Source organism: Drosophila miranda, assembly GCF_003369915.1.
Source record: "Drosophila miranda strain MSH22 chromosome Y unlocalized genomic scaffold, D.miranda_PacBio2.1 Contig_Y1_pilon, whole genome shotgun sequence".
NCBI classification, from domain to species: domain Eukaryota; kingdom Metazoa; phylum Arthropoda; class Insecta; order Diptera; family Drosophilidae; genus Drosophila; species Drosophila miranda.
In genome coordinates, this window is record NW_022881603.1 from 36,152,126 (window position 1) to 36,173,023 (window position 20,898).

Genomic DNA, 20,898 nt, shown 5'->3' on the forward strand with positions numbered 1-20,898 from the left:
ACAAGAGAATGCTCCGCTAAAGCAGAATAAAGAAAACAACTTTGCACAAGCGCGACACAACCGATCTCTATGAAAGTTGATTCGAGACTATCCGTACCCGTGATGGTAAAAATGTCGTGTCTAAGCTTCTTACCGCAAAGTCTCGAGTAGCTCCTCTCAAAACGAAATCGATTCCAAGACTCGAATTGTGCGCAGCACTCCTGTTATCCACTTTATGGGCTCACGTAAAACCGCTCCTGGACAAGTTCATGATCGAAAGTGTGAACTTTTGGTCGGACTCCCAAGTCACCTTGTACTGGCTGGAAAGGGATCCAGCCACGCTCGCAACGTTTGTGGCCAATAGGGTTGCTGAAATCCAGGAATCGTCAAGCGGTTTGACTTGGCGGCACGTTCCTACTGAGCAAAACCCAGCCGATTTGGTGTCACGTGGCACAGACGTAGACGGTGTAACGTGCTCATTGTGGACTGAGGGTCCCCAATTTCTGCTCAGGAATTCTGAGGAGTGGCCATGTCTACATCAGGTTGAGTTGTCCCCAGAAATGGAACGGTCGGAAAACAAGAAGTGTTTGGCAACACATTCAGTGGCAAAGTGTCAGGCCAATGATTTCATCGAGTTGATTGAAAGATGCTCTTCCTTTGAGAAATTGCTTCGGACTATGGCATATTTAAACCGGTTCCTACAAGGAAGCAAGCGTAGTCGAGAGGTCGTTCTGTCAGCCAAAGAACTTAAGGTCTCATTTCTAAGGCTGGTAGAAGTAGTCCAAAGACACGAGTTGGGACCAGAATTCCACAAGCTAGCGAGGTCGGAAATCCTGTCACCGCATCTTCAACGACTAAACCTGTTCATACATACGAGCGAACTCGACGGAGTAACGCTGCGACTGATTCGAGTGGGAGGAAGGTTGCTCAACGCAGAGATTCCGTATGACGCCAAATTTCCTCTGCTGCTGTCGCAAAAGTCGCAGTTCGTGACGCTTTATGCAGGCGCCAAAGTCATGGTTTCGTTGCTAAGGCAGCAGATATGGCTAATCAATGCTCGAGAAGCATGTACAAGGATCCTGAGAAATTGTGTGCACTGCTTCCGATACAAGCCAGTCCTACAGGGACAGATCATGGGAACCCTGCCAGCTGATAGAGTGCGAAGAGCTCGGCCCTTTTTGATTTGTGGGGTAGATTTCTGCGGCATATTCTACGTGTCTCTCAAGATTCGCGGCAGGCCCCCTATTAAGACATATGTAGCCGTCTTCGTCTGCTTTGTATCTGTTTTGTATCTTTGTATCTGTTCACCTGGAGCTTGTAGCAGATTTGTCCACTGATAGTTTTTTATCTGTTTTTAAAAGGTTCATCGGGAGAAGAGGCCTTCCGGAGAAGGTGTACAGCGACAACGCCACCAACTTCGTGGGCGCGAGCAAGGTGCTGAACGAGCTGCATCAAGCGTACCAGAGGGACCAGGACCGGCTCAAGGCGTACGCAGCGCGCCAAGGCGTCGAGTGGTGTTTCATACCACCGAGAGCATGCGTTGGTTTCCATAGAACTAGTTCCTAAGATTTTTCTCCATTTCCCTTGCCATTTACGACCGCTCTTTGATGTAAGCCTGCACGCAGTCATTATAATTTCTGTTTGGGTCACTCTGGTGTAATGGGTTTGTCGTGATGTGTTATGAGACGACTTGCTCGTAAATTCGAATTGCAAAGACCATAAAATACCATGGGGTCATCGCGCAAAAAGAGATTTTTCCCCACGAATCTGCTGGTTATACCCGATACTCAAAATGAGTATTGGGGTATATTAGATTTGTGGTAAAAGTGGATGTGTGTAACGTCCAGAAGGAATCGTTTCCGACCCCATAAAGTATATATATTCTTGATCAGCATCAATAGCCGAGTCGATTGAGCCCTGTCTGTCTGTCCGTCCGTCCGTCTGTCCGTCCCCTTCAGCGCCTAGTGATCAAAGACTATAAGAGCTAGAGCAACGATGTTTTGGATCCAGACTTCTGTGATATGTCACTGCTACAAAAATATTTCAAAACATCGCCCCGCCCATTTCCGCCCCCACAAAAGACGAAAATCTGTGGCATCCACAATTTTAAAGATATGAGAAAACCAAAAACGTAGAATTGTAGAGAATGACCATATCTTTAAGACTGCGGAATCTGAATTGGATCGTATCGTTATTATAGCCAGCATCAAGAAAACAATTTCATTTTTTCTCGCCCTGTCTCACTCTAACACACACGTAGCATAGGCGGCTTTGCTTAGAGTAAAACATTAGCGCCTAGATCTCAGAGACTACAAAAGCTAGCGCAACCAAATTTGGTATCCACCCTCCTAATATATCGGACCGAGACGAGTTTGTTTCAAAATTTCGCCACACCCCCTTCCGCCCCCGCAAAGGACGAAAATCTGGGGATATTCAAAAATCTCAGAGACTATTAAGGCTAGAGTAACCAAATTTGGTATACGCACTCCTGTTAGATCTTACTATAAAACGTGTATCTCAAAATTTCGCCCCACCCCCTTCCGCCCACACAAAGGACGAAAATCTGTTGCATCCACAATATTGCACATTCGAGAAAACTAAAAACGCAGAATCATAGATAATGACCATATCTATCAGATTGCTGAATCTGGATCAGATCAGTTGCGAGTTGCTGCGGACACCGCAACTCTACGGTTATACCCGATACTAAGTCAGTATGGCTCTCCTCCGGCAGACGCCGCTAATATTAAACGACACGACAAAGAGTGCGTGCGAGAGAAACAGAAAATCAGTCTGAGGGTGACGTCGGGCGCTGCGTAGCCACTGCAAATTGATTTGTTCCTATTGGCTATAAAAATGATCTGATCTGATCCAGATTCGGCAATCTGATAGATATGGTCATTATCTATGATTCTGCGTTTTTAGTTTTCTCAAATGTGCAATATTGTGGATGCAACAGATTTTCGTTTTTTGTGTGGGCGGAAGGGGGTGGGGAGAAATTTTGAGATACACGTTTTATAGTAAAATCTAACAGGAGTGCGGATACCAAATTTGGTTACTCTAGCCTTAATAGTCTCTGAGATTTTTGAATATCCCCAGATTTTCGTCCTTTGCGGGGGCGGAAGGGGTGTGGCGAAATTTTGAAACAAACTCGTCTCGGTCCGATATATTAGGAGTGTGGATACCAAATTTGGTTGCCCTAGCTCTTATAGTCTTTGAGCACTAGGCGCTGAAGGGGACGGACAGACAGACGGACGGACGGACGGACGGACGGACGGACAGACAGACAGGGCTCAATCGGCTCGGCTATTGATGCTGATCAAGAATATATATACTTTATGGGGTCGGAAATGATTCCTTCTGGACGTTACACACATCCACTTTTACCACAAATCTAATATACCCCAATACTCATTTTGAGTATCGGGTATAAAAATCCCAGCGAAACAGTACATGACGCGCGATTGAGTTTCACATTGTCAAGTGATTTACAATTCGTTCGCCTCAATTGAATGAGCGCCATTTGGCAGCCCCGGTGGCTGATGTTGCTACTGCGTGTTGTTGCCTCATGGTCGGTGAACTGGCAGCATCATTGAGAATTTATGTGCGCCATCGATCAAGTCGGAGTCAAGCCACAGCCAAGCGAGGCTCCAGGCTTCAAAATGCATCTGCGTTTGTCGCAAATTACGAAATATTCAAGTTTTATATTGCATCTAGTTGCTGCTGCTGCTGTTGACACACATACTGACTGACTGACTGGCTGGCTGGTTTGGGGATTGGTTTTGTGCGGAAATGTGTGCGCCATGACGACGATCTTGTTGAGATCGATGATGATGATTCTGTTGGTGGCTGCTGATGAGTAAGCGCCTGCAATTGATTGCCAAAACAACCACGACTCATGCACCTCTGATTTGTTTTCAAACTTATCGATTCAGATATCGAGGGGATTGGGAAAATCGATAATTAAATCGAAAGAACATCTTGTTGAACAATCAACTTTAGCTTGCAAGGCGTCTGCACATAATACCCCGTAGTCATCATATGATGACATCGATAAATCTCCCTATATTCATCGAAATCTGTGTTGGACATCGATCTCTAACAGCATAAGTTCCATTTCACTTAAATCCCCATCAAGTACATCCAATATTTATGTGTGATTTTGGCCCTGGCAGCCCCCTTGTTGACTGTTGCTGTTGTGTAGGTGGCCCAAACTGGCTCCATCCCAGTGCTGCTCCATCCACTGGCCGTTCAGCCAACTCACGGCCTTGCAGCTGACGAACTGTAGCAGCAGATACAGCAACAATGGCAGATATAGATACAGCAACAACATTGTTATGTATGTCAGTCAGCCAAGAGAAGGCAATCGGGTTGCCTTAAAAGGCGGCGCCGCGTTTGCCAAATATTTTTAGGTAGATCTTGCGTAGCTCGTAGCGTGTCAAGACTGTAGCACTGCGCTGCTGCTGGTGGTGGTGCTGCTGTGTGGGACGTCGAGTCGGCTCAATGAATCGATCGAGCCAACCAAAACGCCCAAATGAAAACAAACTCTGGCCGGGGGTCACCTTCAGCAGCCAAGCGGCGGTACGTGGGCGGCGCTGTCTCGATGACTTTGAGGTGCCCACAGTCCTCAGTCCACAGTCGACAGGGTACGCCTACAGTTTTGCTCCAACTACTCAATCAATGAATACGTAGAATGACGAAACGCATTACCATTGCACACCTCACTCACCTGGAAGTGCAATATGATCGTCCAGATCAGGCCGAGAGTCAGCTTCGGGTTGCCGTCCACAATGTCCTCGGCGCGTATGTTGACCAGCTTGATCTTCTTGTAGCGCAGAAAATCCAGGGCCATTTGTGCGTTCTGCAGCATATGGAAACGCATCTTACCTTTCTCACGTGGCTAAACGGGAAAGAGACAGAGAGAGTGTCATGGAAGGTGGTTGAGCGAGAGCGTGACAAAAGTGAATTGAAAACAAATGAATGGATGTATGACCACTCACCAGGTGTTCGCCAGATAGCACCTCCAGGAGTGAAAGTAAATTGTGACCATCGCGCAGATCTTCAAACAAGTCCACCACACGACGATTGGCCTGCGGGCGTGGGTTCGGGTGCGGGTGCGCGGGTGTGAAAGGAATAATAAAATAATGGTACATACGTAAGTAAAAGTTAAATGCGAAAATTGCCAATCAATTTAAGAGGAGCTACACAACAAACATGCAAACAAACTCAAATCTCAGTCGATTGAACAACAAAATAAACAGCAAAATAAGTGCAAGAATAATTCAACATCTTTCAGGTAATCAAAAGGCAAGAAACAAAAACCATTCAAGTTCTCACTGACACATAGAAGAGGTATACCATTTCACTTACAGCCTGAGAACAACAGGGTATGCCATTTGTGGTAACACACACATGTAGCATAGTGTAGGTCTAAAAAAATTATTATTTCGCATCAGATCAAGGATTCTTTAAGTGTTGCAAAGCGAAACTGAAATGTTTAAACTAGTGTTGGACAATACCTTGGCATACTTCCAATGCTGCTGGAAAGGAATTTGGAATGGATTCAGATTTGAAAAAAGCTCTTAGTTTCAGTTGGGGTTGGATGTTTTTTGAGAGATAATTCAACCATTTACTCACCTTTTTCAGATGTTTGTTAACCCATTTCGTGAATGTCTTCTTCTGAATGGCATCGCGCTCGTCTAAAGCAAAATTAGTGCAAAGGAAAAAAGAAAAGATCGCATTAAAATATCATTTGACAGAGCCAATTTTGGTTAGTACTCATAAAATCATGCAATGTTCGGGAGAGTTTGTGCCGAAAGAAGACTCTATGGGGTATGGCATCATCGCTGATTGAGAAATTAATAAATTATGTAAAATGTTCGATTTTCGAACGCCTACCAATCAGCGGAGCATAACTAATTTAAGCAAACAATTTTTTTTATATTTTATAGATTTTCGAGGGTGTATTCTCTCTTTTTCTATATTTTTGTTTATTGTGCGGGTGCGGGCCTAAGGCTTTAATTAATTTTGATTTGTGTGTTCTTTCGTAGGAATAGCCAATCTATAGATAAGCTAATGCTCATGTTCTTCTTTACCTTCGGCACAAAAGTCCCGAACATGTTGCAGGTTGTTAAACGGTTAAACGATTAAACGGCTTGTGCGGCAATCAGTGGGGTAACAAACGCTGCTTTGGGCTGATAGCTCCACCAGACAACATCCATGCAGGGTCTTTTGTACAAGAGTACCTGTATAATATATATATTTGTGAGGTATATCCCACCCGATCAAACGTTATCTAATCACAGGCCCAACTGTAGAACAAAGGAAATGCCAGAACTACTCTGGCGATCCGCAAAAAAAGTTTAACGTCGATTCGCAATCGAATCGAATGGAAAGGTCTCCCCTTCAGTAAAATTGTAAAAGTATTAACCCTTTCAATAAACCCGATAAACTGAAGTGCCATACAAATAAAACAATAAACAGGGAAATGGAATGAGGTGGAGGATAAAAAAGAAAAGAGGATACAAAAGCTACTCAACTCGGAGAGACAGAGCAGAAGCTCAAAAGCAAAACAAAACGCCGAAATATAAAAACAACAAGAGGGAAAGAGAGAGAGAGAGAGAGAGAGAATCAGTGGGCGAGACCGAGCGCGATTAAATGAGTGAAACAACCTGTTTGACTGTCTTTTACTCTCTTTAACACTCTCTTTCTCTCTCGCCCTCTCTGAATATGAAAAGGTTCGAAGCTGAAATGCCCTTGAAACAGTATCAGAGAACCAGAAAAGGGATTATTATTAAGCTTTATAATGGTATTGTAGTACCCTGCTATCATCATGGGAAATAAATACATACATAATAGCTAATGCAATTATCGGCCAACATTTAATACATTAAATCGTAGCAAATTTGTACTTGTAATCGTCCAATTGATAAGAACAAATCAAAATATAGGTAGTAGTACATCACGATGTACTACGTGATGGATCGAATATTTAAGATTGATGGAAACTGAACAATGCCACATCACAGTATAATCATAGTTCGACTCTTCAGATCACAATCAAAAGAGGTACTAATAGATCAACATATTGTATTTCTTGTACGTCAGCCTTAAGATCTCAATGTTAGGACTCTCGTTCTGCTCTTACTTTATAGGCAATATTCGTTCGTACCCTTTTTTGCAAATGGAGATCTCCCTCTCTCTTCCTCGAGTCAGAGAAAAAGAAAGAGAGTTCGACTTTAAACATGTTCCTTCCACCTCTGACTCATTCGATAACAATTTTCCATTCAGGCGCATTCATTCCACCTCCCTTGTCTCTGGGACCTTGCCACCAACCATTCATTAATGGATCTTTTTCTTTTGCTAAAAATCTTTCTGCACGATTGCATTCAAGCTGGAATCGTAATCGGACAGCTCTTTTATCCAATAACAATAATAGCAACAGTGAACAAAAAAAAAACCTTCTTAAATATTCACAGAAAATTGTTGTTTCTGTTTCTGCTGTTTCTGATGTTGTGCAAAGGTGTTCGACTTCACACACATATAGAACGCTATCGGAGTTTCTTCTGTGTTGGTGGGGCGTTTGAAGAGCGCGTGATGATGTCACGTTCTAAGTTGGATTCGTATTCGACGATTAAACGTTCGTCATGTTGTTGTTGTTATACTCTAACTGAGAGTATGATGATTTTTCAGAAATTTTTGCAATAAATAAGAATACATATGGCCGTCAGCCGTCGGGTGCTACAGGGGGATAAAGGGATGTCGGGTCGGCTCGTCACAACTGTAGACTCGGAATGGGGCACAGGCGCCTCGGGTTCATGGCTTGCCCTGGATCCAAGGCGACTGTGCTCCGCGTCATAGGATACAGGTGGGCACGAGCGAACCGGCACCCGCCGTAACTGTACACACCGGCGGAAGTGCGACTATACTCTCCCCGTGAGGGCGGCTGGAAACAGGTCCTGGTACGGTCATGTCTCTGCCAGGATGCTGGCTAATTGTAGTCGGGCGGAGAGAAGAAAACTCTCAGTGAAATAACCCCAATCCAAGGTGACACTGTCATATGCCGAGGGATGCATGGCCGAGGGGGTGCTCGTTCGATTATATGCGGACTCTGGATAACTGCCGACCTCCAGTTTTAATAAGGCTTCCCGGGGCACGCGGGCTATGCCCCGGGCGACTAACCCCTTCCCGCCTACTCGTGGGATCAAATATGCCAAATTTAAATATTAAAACAAAAAACACCGCAAAGGAGCACGGCACTCCTCCTAAAGTGCCGGAGGGAAAAGACCATCCCTCTACAAACGCATCTGGGAAACCAGTGCCCAAAAAGACGGGGAAGGAGACTAAGTCGGTCCACCGTCTCGAGGCAGCAGGCGCTGTGAGGAGAGGACCGAAAATCCAATCGGGCCAATCCACGTCGGGGGCCCCAAGGGCGACCCGGCTACCGGGGGGCGACCATGCATATGGTCGATATGGGCGATATCGCGGCTGGCGGACCCCTTGGGACCGGGAACCCCTTGACAACCCCGGCAGGCGGCGCCTCTGCCTCGAAAGATAGGCCCAAGTTCCAAGACAAAAGACGTGCGGCCTTCATCCTGGGCAACGACGACCCGGTGTTCCTGGCGTCTGCCCAGGGAATCGAATCGCGGCGATGGGCCAAGACAGTCCTGCCCGACTACCAGCCAGCCAAAGCTGGCAAGGCCACAGCCAAGGCCCCAAGCAAGCGGCAACGCTCGGCGGAGGACACCGCCACACAAGTCCAACAGGCCAAGAGGACGAAGACACTGAGCAACCGCTCGTTTGCCGAGGTGGCGAGTGGAAAAACCCTGATTGGAGTCCTAGACAGGGTCTCTAAAGACGGGCAGATTCCTAGGGACAAGTGGCACCTCGTGGAAAACGAGCTCCAAGACCGTTTCCTCCAGGAGTTGGAGGAGAATGGAGGACCACCGCCGAAGTGTGAGGACGCCGGGTGGCACCAAGGCAGGGTGAAAGCCATCGCCTGCGCGAAGGCGGTGGCATCGCTCAAGGAGGTCTACCCAGGAGCCCAGCTGGAGGTCGTGAAGTGGGAGGACATCCCCAGCAAGCCGAGGGCCAGAGCGTGGGTCTCGGGAAAGCCTGCAGAGCCGGATAAGGTGCTCCGGATTCTGCAGGTCTGCAACCCCCACCTTCCCACAGCCGATTGGAAGGTGGCCAAGGTAGAGGAGAGCAACGGGCAGAGGCGCCAAATCATCCTCGTCCTGAACGAGGAGTCGGTCAGACTTCTCCACGACACGGAGGGCGCTGTGGACTACGGCTACAAGAAGGTAGTCGTAGTACCGTACAAGTCCGACTCCAAAGGCATGCAACCGACGGTCGAGCCAGACCTGGAGCCCCCGGAGATCCCTAGCATGGAGATCAAGCCTGCGGTGTCAGACGTGGCATCAGTGGTGTCGGATGACATCCTAGATGGTTACGTGTCAGACGTGAGCGATCTCACTAGGGATCTCAAGCACATCGGGGTCGCGGAGGAGTTGGACTCTTCGGAGAGCGACCACGACAGGACAATGGTGGAGTTGAACCTCAGGAATGTCACTTTACTCCTGCAGATAAACCTCCACCATTGTAAGGCAGCATGCGCTGCTCTCTTGCTCCACCTAGCCGAGGGTGGAGCCGACATAGTCCTCATTCAGGATTCCTGGATCCTCAGAAACAGGGTATCTGGTCTGAGGACTCCTGACTATAAGCTATACGTAGCTGACTCCGCAGGTAAAACTCGCAATGAAGACCAAACAGCAGTGAACCTCGAAGGCCAGGGGTGCTCACTGAAAATCTGCTCCACGTACATGGGTCACGACCAACCAGACCCCCCTCCACAGGCGCTCAGGGCGCTAATCACTGACTGCGAGGCCAAGGACACCGGCCTAATCGTAGGGTGCGACGCCAATGCACACCACTGCCAGTGGGAAGCACTGACACCAACGAAAGGGGTGAGTTTCTTTTCAACTATTTACTGACCACTCAGATGGTTCTTTTAAATAGGGGGAGTGATCCCACCTTCATTATTAAAAACCGCAAGGAGGTCCTGGACCTCACACTTTTCTCTCATGAGTTACACGGGAACATCGTATCCTGGAGGGTCCTGGAAGAGCACTCCTTCTCGGACCACAGGTACGTGGAAACCGTATTCTCTTTTTCACTACCGAGACCAGCTCAATTTCGGAACCTTAGGCGGACAAACTGGGCTCGGTACTCAGACCACCTCTGTCGTGTTCTCCCTGAGACTCCACCTGAGGAGGAGATCTCCAGGGAAGCCACGACTCATCTTGTTAAACTATTTACCGACGCCTGCAATGAGGCGCTCGATAAATCCTGCCCCTCTAGCAAGAGCAGAGGCCGGAAGAAACCTGAATGGTGGAATCCGAAACTGAGGGAACTCCGGAAAGCCTCCCGAAGACTCTTCAATAAAGCTAAGGCTGAAAACGCTGAGCAGAACTGGGCCGATTACAAGGCCAGTCTGTCAGTTTACAATAAAGAACTGCGGAAAGCCAAACGCGCCTCATGGCGTAAGTTCTGTAGCGACATTGAGAATAACTCGGAAGCCTCGCGCTTGCGCAAAGTTCTCTCGAAGACTACACCCACTCTGGGCTACCTGAAGAACGCCGACCAATCATGGACAACGTCCAGCAATGAGTCGCTAAATCTTCTCCTTAACACCCACTTTCCCGGCTGCGATGAAAACAGACCACACTACATCGCGGCTCCCTCCGTTGCCTCAAGTGTTATCATGAACCTGCTAAGCCAGGAGAACATTTCCTGGGCAATAAAAGGCTTCAAACCATACAAGTCTGCGGGACCAGATGGCGTCATCCCTGCCCAACTGATTCACGCTGGACAAAAAGCCACTAATTGGCTCAAAAGGATATATGAGGGAATCTTTTCCCATGGATATATCCCGGAAACCTGGCTTCATACCAAAGTCGTCTTCATCCCCAAGGCAGGCAAGCCCTCGCACACTGCCCCCAAAGATTTAAGACCCCATAAGTCTATCGTCCTTCCTTCTGAAGACGATGGAACGGCTCTTGGGGATGCATCTCACGGTAAATATTCCGCCTAGTCTATTCTCAGACTCCCAGCATGCCTATCGGAAAGGAAGATCCACCGAAACGGCCCTACACACGATCACATCGATCATAGAAGCGTCCCTCAACTGTAAGGAGTACACCCTGGTAGCCTTCCTCGACATAGAAGGCGCCTTTAATAACATCCTCCCGACCGCCATCACGGGTGCACTGACGGACCTGGGGGTTGACTCCCGGACGGTGAGCCTGATCGAACAGATGCTACAATGCAGGACGGTTGAGGCATCACTGGGGACGTCAACGTCCACCAGATTTGTCAGTAGAGGCACCCCGCAGGGCGGAGTCCTCTCGCCCCTCCTATGGAACGTGGCAGTGAACGAACTGCTGCGGGAGATAGAGGGGGGTGGCTGCAGCGTGGTGGCGTATGCGGACGATGTTGCTATAGCATTCTCGAGTAAATTCCCGCAGACGCTGTGTGAGTGCCTGACAAGCACACTCATGAAGATGTCAAAATGGGCAGACAAATGCGGTCTAGGCGTCAACCCGTCTAAAACGGAACTGGTGCTCTTCACTAGGAAGTACGAAGTTCCGGCACTGATTCCCCCAAGACTATGTGGGGAAGCGCAAATCTTCAGCAACAACGCCAAGTATCTTGGTCTAATCCTCGATAGAAAGCTCGATTGGAAATTGAGCATAGAGGATAGAGTAAAGAAAGCCACAGTAGCCCTCTATACTTGCAGGAAAGCCATCGGACTAAGATGGGGAATGACCCCCTATACAGTTCGGTGGCTTTACACCACCATCATACGACCGATCATGCTCTATGGAGCGGTAGTATGGTGGCCAGCCTTAGACAAAAGGACATGCCTCAATAAACTCAGCAGAGTTCAACGCATGGCAGAGCTATGCATAACTGGCGGGCTACGCACTACTCCAGGGGAAGTCCTGGATACTGTGCTGGACCTCCTCCCCATAGATCTCATGGGAAAGAAAGTGGCAACACTTTCCGCACTCAGAATGAGAGAAGCCAGACTGTGGAAAGCGTCCGCGGTTGGGCACTCGGGAATCCTGACGAGACACCCGCAATTACCAGAGAGGACAGATTATTTTGTCCCTAGTGATCACCTCTCGACGCCTTTCCAGGTATCAGTCCCACTTAGCTCCCAAATGCGGTTCACTTCTACACTGATAGCTCAAAGTTAGACGGCCGCGTGGGAGGCGGAGTCTACTGCAGCGAGCTGAACATCAGTCATTGCTTCAGGCTCCCGGACCACTGCAGTGTGTTCCAAGCGGAGGTTGTAGGCATCAAGGAGGCCCTTTCCATCGTCTCCAAACTACTTCTAGACACGCACTTAGTGTTCGTTTTCTCGGACAGCCAAGCAGCTATTAAAGCTCTAGGCTCAATATCATCGAACTCAGCGACTGTAAATGACTGCCGCGGGTCTCTGCACGAGATCGCAGATCAGTTAGACCTCTTCCTTATATGGGTCCCAGGCCACAGGGACATCGAGGGGAACGACGCCGCCGACGAGTTAGCAAGGCAGGGTACTACAATTCCTCTCCTTATGGAGAGGAAGCAGGTAGCGATGCCTCTGGCTACGTGCAGGCTCCTCACGCACGAATTGTTCGAGCAAAATGCCAATAGGAGATGGCAGCAAACCGTTTCCTGAAAGGAATTGCCCGGCCCGTGGAAATCGTCGTCTTCGTATTCTCGGGGCCGCTTTCCTCATTTCGGACCTGTCCGAAATCAAACCGGGGACCTTGTCCAGATTCATCCAAGCCTCCGGATGGGACTGCCCTTAATTTGCAACAGCCTGATTCTCCACGGTTCTTAGGCACTGGGAAGGGGCACACGCCCATGCGGCACCACAACGGACCTTCTACAGGTCCAAGTGAGCTTGGGAGGGTTTCATCACTCCCCCAGGCTACCGCCTGAACCTAACCTAACCTAAGAATACATATTTATATGTCTTTCTCAATGGTATGAGGATAGGATGGGAAAGTGTTCTGCTGCTGCTCTGCCGTACACGTACGGTGTAAAACCGTGTTCGGCACCAATACAATACCATTTTTCCGTTGTCTGCCTGGGTTGACTACGCACACAACTAATCAGATAAATTTCATAGTATTTGTGGGGAACACTGCTGTAAACCTGATAGTATAAAGCCATAAATATTGCCAGAATCTGTCTTTCCTTCCGGCATAACTCAATCAGATTTCCATTCATATCAGACTAATCTTTCATTGATTCTTAGAAATCGTCTGATCATAGAATAGGGTAACTGAAGATACGGCCACCCAAGCAAACTCCCCTCTCTCTCTCTCTCTGTCTCGCTTTTGGTTGTTGCAGGAAACATTAAGAGTAGCTTATTTGATCTTTGTTAATGTTTATTTTTACATTTAGTCATTGTCATTGATTAGCACTCTTAAAGATACATATGCCATACGCACACACAATGCACAATAAAATGGTATTTTTTCAGTGAAGGACGTTCGTTTGTTGTTTTGACCATTCGCAATCGCTGTTGATAAGAAACACACCGATTCCAAACGATTTGCCCGATATAAACTATGAACTCAGAAACAGACTGACAGAAATAGTTATGAGGGAATGAAGGAATGCACCGCTAAAGAGGAATGCTCCTGAATGTCCAAATCGACTCCGTAGAACGTTTGAGAGAAGTCTGTCGTAGAAGGGAGGGTTTTCTCGACGACGTTAGGCGGAGTCATGGGTACCAGAAATTGATTCCTTTCCGGAAACAGGTTGCGGAATTGGTAGAGGAAGCCCAATTAGAGGAGGCCTCCGAATTCTCGGATGTAGAAGAAGAGGACGAGGTGGCAGCCATGGCACTGATTTGCTGGAACTGCCGAAAGGAGGGGCATCGCTACCACGATTGCGATAGCAATCTTTGGGTGCGGAGCACCTAATAAATATAAGCCGTCGTGTAGCAAATGCCAAAAAAACGGCAAAGTGAACACCCAGCCTCGCCAGCCGGTCAGTGTTCAGCGCAAGCAGTCGAGTGCAGAGGCGAAATCCCAGTAGGGATACTTAAAACTACCGCCCAGCTTCCGTCTGAGAAATCAGAATCCGACATACACCAAGCTTTAGTCTGGCCACAACTAGTCCATGCCAGATCCCATTCGCTTTTCACCAACGACCAACCCAGTAATAAGTCCCTCACAAGAAGTGCAAGAAGGATGAGAGCGTTCCGGCAGGCGGCGAAAGCGATAAATTGCATTCGTTACAAGCAGAAGGACAAGCGTCAATATGCGGAAGTTCGCCTGTTGGATCAAACGGTCCTTGGTCTATTGGACACCGGAGCAGCTATGAGTGTTATAGGCGGAAAGTTAGCAGAACGCGTAATCCAAAGCCGAATTCCTTTTAAGAGAAGAGTTGTAAATGCTTCCACTGCGGATGGACGGAGGCAAGAGGTAGTGGGACGACTGCGGACACCGGTGCAGTATAAGGGTGCAGTGAAGGACCTTGAGCTGCACATTATTCCATCGCTCAGCCAGGACTTGTATTTAGGGATCGACTTTTGGTCAAGTTTCGATTTATTACCACCCAGCATGTCGCTGGCAGAGATAGTTCATGAACCGCAGAACCTCAGCCGAGGGGAAATGGACCAGTTGCAAGCGACCATCAATTTATATAGACGGCTCTGCTTTCGCATTCAATTGATGTAGGTGATGCAAAAGCCGTGAAGCAGAGACACTTCCCTGTATCTCCTTCGGTATAGAAATTGTTATATGCGAAGATAGATCGGATGCTCAGCTTAGGGGTGATAGAGGAATCCGATAGTGCGTGGTCATCACCGGTAGTATTGGTGCAGAAGCCAGGAAAGGTGAGGCTATGTTTAGATAGTAGGAAAGTTAACGCGGTGACCAAAAAAGACGCGTATCCGTTACCACAAATTGATGGGATTCTAGGACGTCTTCCTAAGGCGTTGTTTATTTCGAGCCTGGATCTTAAGGATGCCTATTGGCAAGTTCCCTTAAAGCCGAGCTCACGCGATAAAACAAAGCCCAAAAGAATTATTCGGTCACAGAACAAGAATGTCTGGCCGCAATAGTTTGCATAAATAGGTTCAGAGCTTATATCGAGGGGCATGAATTTACTGTAATCACTGATCACGCCTCTTTAAAGTGGCTCATGTCACAAACTGACTTACACTCACGTCTAGCCCGATGGGCATTAAAGCTGCAGAGTTTCTCGTTTAAAATCGAGCATCGTAGCGGCAGGCTTAATGTGGTTCCGGATGCTCTTTCTCGCGTAAATGAGGAGGAAGTGGCGACTCTAGACGCGAGCAATGGGTTGTTGGTGGATTTGGAATCGCCAGAATTCAAGGCAGAAGATTACGTGGAGATCGTAGAAAGGGTTAGGGCCAATATTGATAAGTTGCCAGATAAGTTGTAGATAACTTGTTGTATCGTAGGTCAGATCACGCAACAGGAGAGGTGCTACATGATGGAAACTCTGGATTCCTCAAGGGTTAGTGGTTGACGTTTTGCGTAACGCGCACGACAATCCACTGGCTTCCCATGGAGGCATTCACAAAACCCTAGAAAGGATACGGCGGTATTATTACTGGCCTGGTTTGGTTGCCGATGTGAAGAAGTATATCCAGGCTTGTGATGTCTGCAAGACTACCAGGCCCCCAATACAATCCAGAGACCGAAGATTGGAATTGCGCCCGAGTCACAACGTTTCTTCCAGAAATTATATGTAGATTTCCTGGGGCCATATCCCCGTTCAAGAAGTGGACATATAGGCATCTTTATCGTCCTCGATCACTATTCTAAATATGTGTTTCTTAAGGCAGTGAAGAAGTTGACCGCGGACGTGGTAGTCAAATACATGCAGCAAGATCTTTTTCATGCTTTCGGGGTTCCGGAGACAATAGTATCCGACAATGGCACACAATTTAAGTCTGAGGCATTCCAAAAGCTACTCCGGGAATATAAAGTTTCGCACACTCTCACGGCCCTGTACGCACCCCAAGCTAATGCTTCCGAACGTGTAAATCGCTCGGTGATTGCAGCAATCTGATCTTATGTGCGCGAGGATCAGAAGGACTGGGACGAGCACCTCAGCAGCACTTGCTGCGCATTGCGTTCGGCGGTGCATGCAAGTCTGAATGCAACTCCTTATTATATGGTGTTCGGACAGCATTTCATCACTTCCGGGGCAACATACAAGCTTCTGAGAGCATTGCGGGTGATGGACGACAGGTCAGCAGTTTTCTCGCGGGAGGATGCATTAGACTTGGTTCGAAGCAAGGCTCTAGAAGTCATGAAAAAACAGAACGATAAGAATGAACGGCAGTATAACTTACGGTCGAGAGACATATCCTACAATGTCGGCCAGGAGGTGTTCCGAAGAAATTTCAGGCAGAGGAATTTTCAGTCAGGGTACAGCGCGAAGTTGGGTCCGGCCTTTCTGAAGGCCAGGGTCAAAAAAAAGATAGGGCAGGCCTACTATGAGTTAGAGGATTTGCAGGGTCGTTACGTAGGACGGTTTCACGCGAAAGATCTTCGTCAGTAAACCAACTGCTTCAAGCTGTCCTGTTATCATTCTTGGGAGTGTAACCCCCAAGCCTGATCTTTCGGGGGGGCTTTTGTAGCGCTTGTAGCAGGGAATGCTGAGTTTTCCCTCGTGAAAGTCAATTGAGTCGGTTGCGTATCGGTCCGACGGAAAGGAAAAACCAAGAATTTAGTGAAAACAAAAACTCTAGGGAATCTAAATATCTAAATCCAAGATTCGACTGCGAGATTCTTGGTTGAAGGCGAGTGGGCTATTCAGTCGTCAGAAGCCGTATAGCGCTGAGTCCGGTTGGGGTAAGTGCTGCGGGAAGAGAAGAGAAGGGCTTAAGGAGAATAAAGAGTTGTCCCATTTGTAGTCTTGGCGCTTAGTAAATCGAGTTAAGCAGTGCGGATTCGATCGTCCCAGGAAGCCAGCCAGCAAACAACAGCAGCCGCAAGCCTAACAAACCTTTGGGATTGTCTGGAAAGCGCTCAGTCATCGGAGAAGCGAGCGTGGGAGCAGAGGGAGAAGACATTTGGGGAGCGCTCGGTCCCCCCAAGCGGCTAGCACTTTAGTAGTCGAGCGCGACGCGGCAGATAAGGAGGGCCCGTCCCTTGGTCGCGAGCAGATCGGCGGAGAGAAAGTGTTAATCTAGCACCGTCGGAGATTGGCCGTTTGGCCTTTTTCTTTGCTTTCGCGTACCTTTCACCTGCAGAAGCAGGGGAAAGAATTTGAGCTGTTCCCGTTCGCCCAGGAGGTGGAAAGGAAACATAGATAACAGTCGGGAGAAAGAGAATAGAAAAAAAAGATGAAGCAACGGATTGACGGAGTAATTGTATTCGTGTTTGTAAATGTGTAATTAATTATGATTTCTGTGCGGAGTTAATTAGGAGAGATTTAGATTTGATTCCGGTAGTGGCTTCTCGTGACTCTCGCCGATCTGCAAATATGATTTCCCCCAACCTTGTGCCCATTTAAGTGTTCTTCCACCACAGCAGCTTTAGGTATTCATCGAGGAAAGCGCTTTCGCCGATGGAGCCATAAACTGGAGAAAAGGTATGAGTGGACTTAAATTCTGTTATTAATAAATTACAACTTGAAACAAGGGAACTAGGGCCGGTCGGTGAGTGAGAGGGAGAAGTGCCCACTCGAATTGGTTTCGTAACATTACGGAGTCAGCAAGCAAGTTAGATTGTCTATTTCGGACTTATTTAGTATATCGTTTGTATGACACATAGCCAAGTATTTGTAGGAATTTTATACATATATTTCATTTAGCTACTCTTTTAATGTGGGTGATTATATTATGGAATTTGCGGGTAATGTTATTGTTTTAGCCAGAGTGAATAAACTTTATAATGTATTAATCTACCGCTTTGCTTTCGCTGGCAAATTCCCCATGTAGGACGCCCCGGACAAAGGGGCCATTCCGTCATTAAATCGAACGGTTTGGAATGGCCATGGTAGGGTGGGCGACACGACCTCGACAACACCAGAGGCGGAGTTGAGATACCTTTCCAGCACACATCCACAATTCTATTCAGGGATAAACAGTGTCTCCCGGTTAAGCATTTTCGTCGTGACACGCTACTTCATTCGCGGTATAATGCGTATAGGCCACCAGCAGGAGGGGGGCAAGAACATCACTCCAATAGCCGACGAGCAGAGGCCGGAAACTCAAAGCGTGTGCTTCTCTTCGCTGAATAACAGCTAGCCTGGCAGGATTTATATACACAGACGTGCGTAGATGACACGTTACAGTGTTAAATTTGCCGATGTTTGCTAAATTCCTTCTCAACTTCTTCTTTTTGCCACTCATTTGCACTGTCACCGCGTTTTCTTACACAATTTCTTCTTATTTTACACATTTTGCCCTCATTCGTGACTCATAAAAAGGTGCAGCAGCTCGAAAAGGGCAAACCAGAAGTGCAGTGCGAGAGAGCACGAGAGAGAGCGCATGTCAGGTTTCCGCTGACAGAAGGCAGAAGGAGAGAAACCCTTGTCCTTGTTGTTTTCCGTCCACTAGTTTTTTCTCCACTATGTTAATTTTCACAATTCACTGTAATGTGTGTACATATAAGCATTTCCACATTTTCGCATTTCGCTTTTCATTTGTTATTGCACTTTACTATGTTTCTTTCATCACGCAAACGCTTATAGCAATAATTTATGGCAATTTATTTTGTGCCTGCTTTCATATTCAGTTTGAATGAACTGCACTTTTTTCGCGGTTCTCTTTGGTTTACCCACTTTACATTATTCGCATGGCTGTTGCTGTTGGACCTCTTGCAAACCGTTACACTTGTGCAATTTACCAAAAGAACAAGCAGCAGCAACAAAAAATAACGGTAGCAAGAGCGGCACCCCGATTTAATGACCCGTCTACACTCACACCAACACGACACGGAGTCACACACACTAACCACTAACTAACACCAACTCAAGCTGCAAGTGCAACGGGCGCAACGACAACAATATTCACGTGCTCAAGAGGCCAAAAATGATTTCGTCCGGCTCGGCTCGGTACGTTGTGGCGGCGATAACGAACAAAAACAAACAAACGAAACGTACTTCGTGTACGAGTGGTTTTTGGGTTTCGTTTTATTTGTACAGTATTAATTTGGCTAAGATCGTGTTGGCTAGCTAAAACCATAAATTAGGCCAAAAACATAACAATATCCCATAACTAATCATCTGATTAAACTCTTATCTATTATATTTGCCTTTTTGGGTCTACGGCCGTTCTTTCAAATCGCCCCGAAATGCCTGAGGAAAAAAGGTATGGACAACAGGCAAAACGGCCCAGAAAACGCAAGGCTTGCAAGGTAAAATCAACCCCTTTGCCCAATATATCTTGAAGAGACTTGAGGCTTTTTCGTCGAGGTGAGGTTTCTATGAACCTAGCAATGTGCCTTGGCTGTTTTTGCCTGTTGTCCATACCCCTGTCAATGGTCCATTTGAAATTACGCTCTCCCGACTCATATTTTCGTCGTAAGAGAGGAGCAGGAGCGAGCAGCAGTATTACCGTCCGACAGCTTCCGACAGTCCGACGAACTTAGCCCACCTTGAGAGAAACGGCGACAAATAGAACTGGTTGTAAATTATTCTTGTAGATTCATCCTATCCCTCCCTACTATATCTTTCTCCTGAACTACGCTACAATTCTTCAAGAATCATAATTTTCGTGGAGAGTATTCAAGTGTTATGTAATGTAAAGTCATTGTTGCTGGTCAACAGGTATCCGCTATGAGTATGGAGATCTTTATACCCTATTTCATTTAACTACCATCAAAATTTTGTTTTCCAAACTGATTTGAAACATAGCTAATGACTTTGTCTCAGATTGGCTTATTTTAGACATATTTACATATGTTTATTATTTTAATATATTTTATTTTATTATTTTAATATTATCTCTTAGCCACGTCACTTTTGTCCCTACCTAGGTGGCGATAAAAAAATAGGCCCTCCTGGCGAGATGCGTCAAGCTCGTTGGATGGTACGAGCAAATAACACCTTCAAAATTTCAATTTTAAGATCTCTCTCATTGTTCATAGTATCTACCTACAGTGGCGAGCACGTGTGGATACATGTTTATCACTTTTCACTTTAAGCGCCTGTAAAATCTTTAAAAATGAATCAATCCTTGTGATTTTTATACCCGATACTCAAAATGAGTATTGGGGTATATTAGATTTGTGGTAAAAGTGGATGTGTGTAACGTCCAGAAGGAATCGTTTCCGACCCCATAAAGTATATATATTCTTGATCAGCATCAATAGCCGAGTCGATTGAGCCCTGTCTGTCTGTCCGTCCGTCCGTCTGTCCGTCTGTCCGTCCCCTTCAGCGCCTAGTGCTCAAAGACTATAAGAGCTAGAGCGACGATGTTTTGGATCCAGACTTCTGTGATATGTCACTGCTACAAAAATATTTCAAAACTTCGCCCCGCCCACTTCCGCCCCCACAAAAGACGAAAATCTGTGGCATCCACAATTTTAAAGATATGAGAAAACCAAAAACGTAGAGTTGTAGAGAATGACCATATCTTTAAGACTGCGGAATCTGAATTGGGTCGTATTATTATTATAGCCAGCATCAAGAAAACAATTTCATTTTTTCTCTCCCTGTCTCTCTCTAACACACACGTAGCATAGGCGGCTTTGCTTAGAGTAAAACATTAGCGCCTAGATCTCAAAGATTACAAAAGCTAGAGCAACCAAATTTGGTATCTACACTCCTAATATATCGGACCGAGACGAGTTTGTTTCAAAATTTCGCCACACCCCCTTCCGCCCCCGCAAAGGACGAAAATCTGGGGATATTCAAAAATCTCAGAGA

The 20,898-nt window shown here is 46.8% G+C and overlaps 1 protein-coding gene across 1 annotated transcript; it reads right to left on the reverse strand.

The window, feature by feature from the left end:
- Positions 1 to 3,880: 3,880 nt before the first annotated feature.
- LOC117189972 (spectrin beta chain, erythrocytic-like) lies at positions 3,881 to 19,116 on the reverse strand. Its single transcript, XM_033395055.1, has 7 exons — positions 18,984 to 19,116; positions 5,617 to 5,678; positions 5,499 to 5,516; positions 5,350 to 5,409; positions 4,980 to 5,069; positions 4,709 to 4,879; positions 3,881 to 4,648 (listed from the first exon to the last, which is right to left on the reverse strand). The coding sequence occupies exons 4-7, from the start codon at positions 5,398 to 5,400 to the stop codon at positions 4,607 to 4,609; spliced, it is 354 nt and encodes a 117-aa protein (XP_033250946.1). The 5' UTR covers positions 5,401 to 5,409; positions 5,499 to 5,516; positions 5,617 to 5,678; positions 18,984 to 19,116; the 3' UTR covers positions 3,881 to 4,606.
- Positions 19,117 to 20,898: the final 1,782 nt, after the last annotated feature.

Excerpts from the sequence above, each read along its gene's own strand:
- LOC117189972 (XM_033395055.1), bottom strand. The coding sequence starts at position 5,400 with ATGCTACATGTGTGTGTTACCACAAATGGCATACCCTGTTGTTCTCAG. Across the intron at positions 5,070-5,349 it reads TACCCTGTTGTTCTCAGGCT|GCCAATCGTCGTGTGGTGGA; the intron begins GTAAGTGAAATG and ends CCACGCCCGCAG. Across the intron at positions 4,649-4,708 it reads CGATCATATTGCACTTCCAG|TTGGAGCAAAACTGTAGGCG; the intron begins GTGAGTGAGGTG and ends TTGATTGAGTAG.